Source organism: Merops nubicus, unplaced genomic scaffold (genome assembly GCF_000691845.1).
Source record: "Merops nubicus isolate BGI_N331 unplaced genomic scaffold, ASM69184v1 scaffold33439, whole genome shotgun sequence".
Taxonomy (NCBI): domain Eukaryota; kingdom Metazoa; phylum Chordata; class Aves; order Coraciiformes; family Meropidae; genus Merops; species Merops nubicus.
The window spans coordinates 8,664-9,791 of NW_008633584.1; the positions used below are offsets into that span (position 1 = coordinate 8,664).

A 1,128-nucleotide genomic window follows, 5' to 3' on the forward strand; every position below is an offset into this window, starting at 1 on the left:
CAACCCCGAGAGGTGCGTCAGCCCGCAGCGGGTCAGGGGCCGCCAACCGCCCTCGCCGCCCCCGCTGCCGTGCTAAAAGCCCCATCTCAGAATGCCTGCGGCCACCTCCTCCCCCGCTGACCTCTGTTCCCGTGCCGAGAGCTGCCCCCTCCCCCGTGCATTACCTCGTTACAGACCTTTTCCCCAGGATTCACTAGGTCACAAATGCCTCTCGCCATTTTTTTTTTTCTCCTTCAGTGTAGCAACGTAAGCTCTGAGCAGTTGTTTCCAGCTTGTCTTTGGCTTTTAAAACCTGTGCTCAAGTGCAGAGCTGGAAAAGGACCTATGGGATTTAAAAGCTAGACTGCTTTTTCCTGGCTAAAATTTGACCCCATAGGGATGCCTTTGCCCACTGCTCAGACTGGCCAAATCTGGGAGTTTATGGGACCCATACTGATACTAAGGCTGTTCTTAAAACCCTGGAGATGCCACCTTAGAGGCTATTTTTTATAGTGAAGATCATGTGAAGTTCAGGTTGTTTAAACTTTTTTTTTTTCCCCTTTGTTGTTTTTTTCTTTTCCCTCTTTTTGTTCGTTTGCTTGTTTTCCTCTTCTGCAGGTTTGACCGGATTGCTCACACAAGGGAGACAATGAACTCTGATGGCTTAAACACACTATCCTACAAGGTGTTAAGAACTGACAAGTACCCTCTGTATACAAAGATCACAGTGGATATTGGCTCTCCAGATAGCTAACATCGCAGAGATGAGAGACCTTGCCTGTGTTGCCCAGAACATCTGGCCCCACCGATGCTTTATAGCTGCTGGTTTTATAACAGTTGCAATGAACAACAAGAAAGGCCTCTTTTGGCATGCCAAAGCATCTCCAAATTGGTTGGACAAGTGCTTTTATTTTCTTTCTTTTATTTTTTTTAAATTCCAAACTTGACTTTACACAACTTTCTAGCTCTCCACTGTTTTGTAAGTCCGGAAGCTGTACATAAGAGTTGTAAATATTTACTTTGCCAGAAAATGTTAAAACTGATCTGTTTGCTGCAGTGCTCCCCACGTTTAGTTAATGGCTGGACCCAAATTTTACTGATTACAACTGTATGCATCAGCAGTTACTGCCCATAACACTTGGTATTTTA

General features: G+C 45.3%; 1 protein-coding gene across 1 annotated transcript in view; it reads left to right on the forward strand.

Moving 5' to 3' along the window:
* The window catches only part of B4GALT1 (UDP-Gal:betaGlcNAc beta 1,4- galactosyltransferase, polypeptide 1), a gene marked incomplete at its 5' end in the record, with an annotated part of 4,200 nt that extends 3,313 nt beyond the window's left edge, over positions 1 to 887 (forward strand). The window contains 2 exon segments of the mRNA XM_008948308.1: positions 1 to 12; positions 598 to 887. The exon segment at positions 1 to 12 is cut by the window's left edge and continues 114 nt beyond it. Of these exon segments, the coding sequence (XP_008946556.1) occupies positions 1 to 12; positions 598 to 733 (148 nt within the window).
* Between the last annotated feature and the right edge of the window lie 241 nt (positions 888 to 1,128).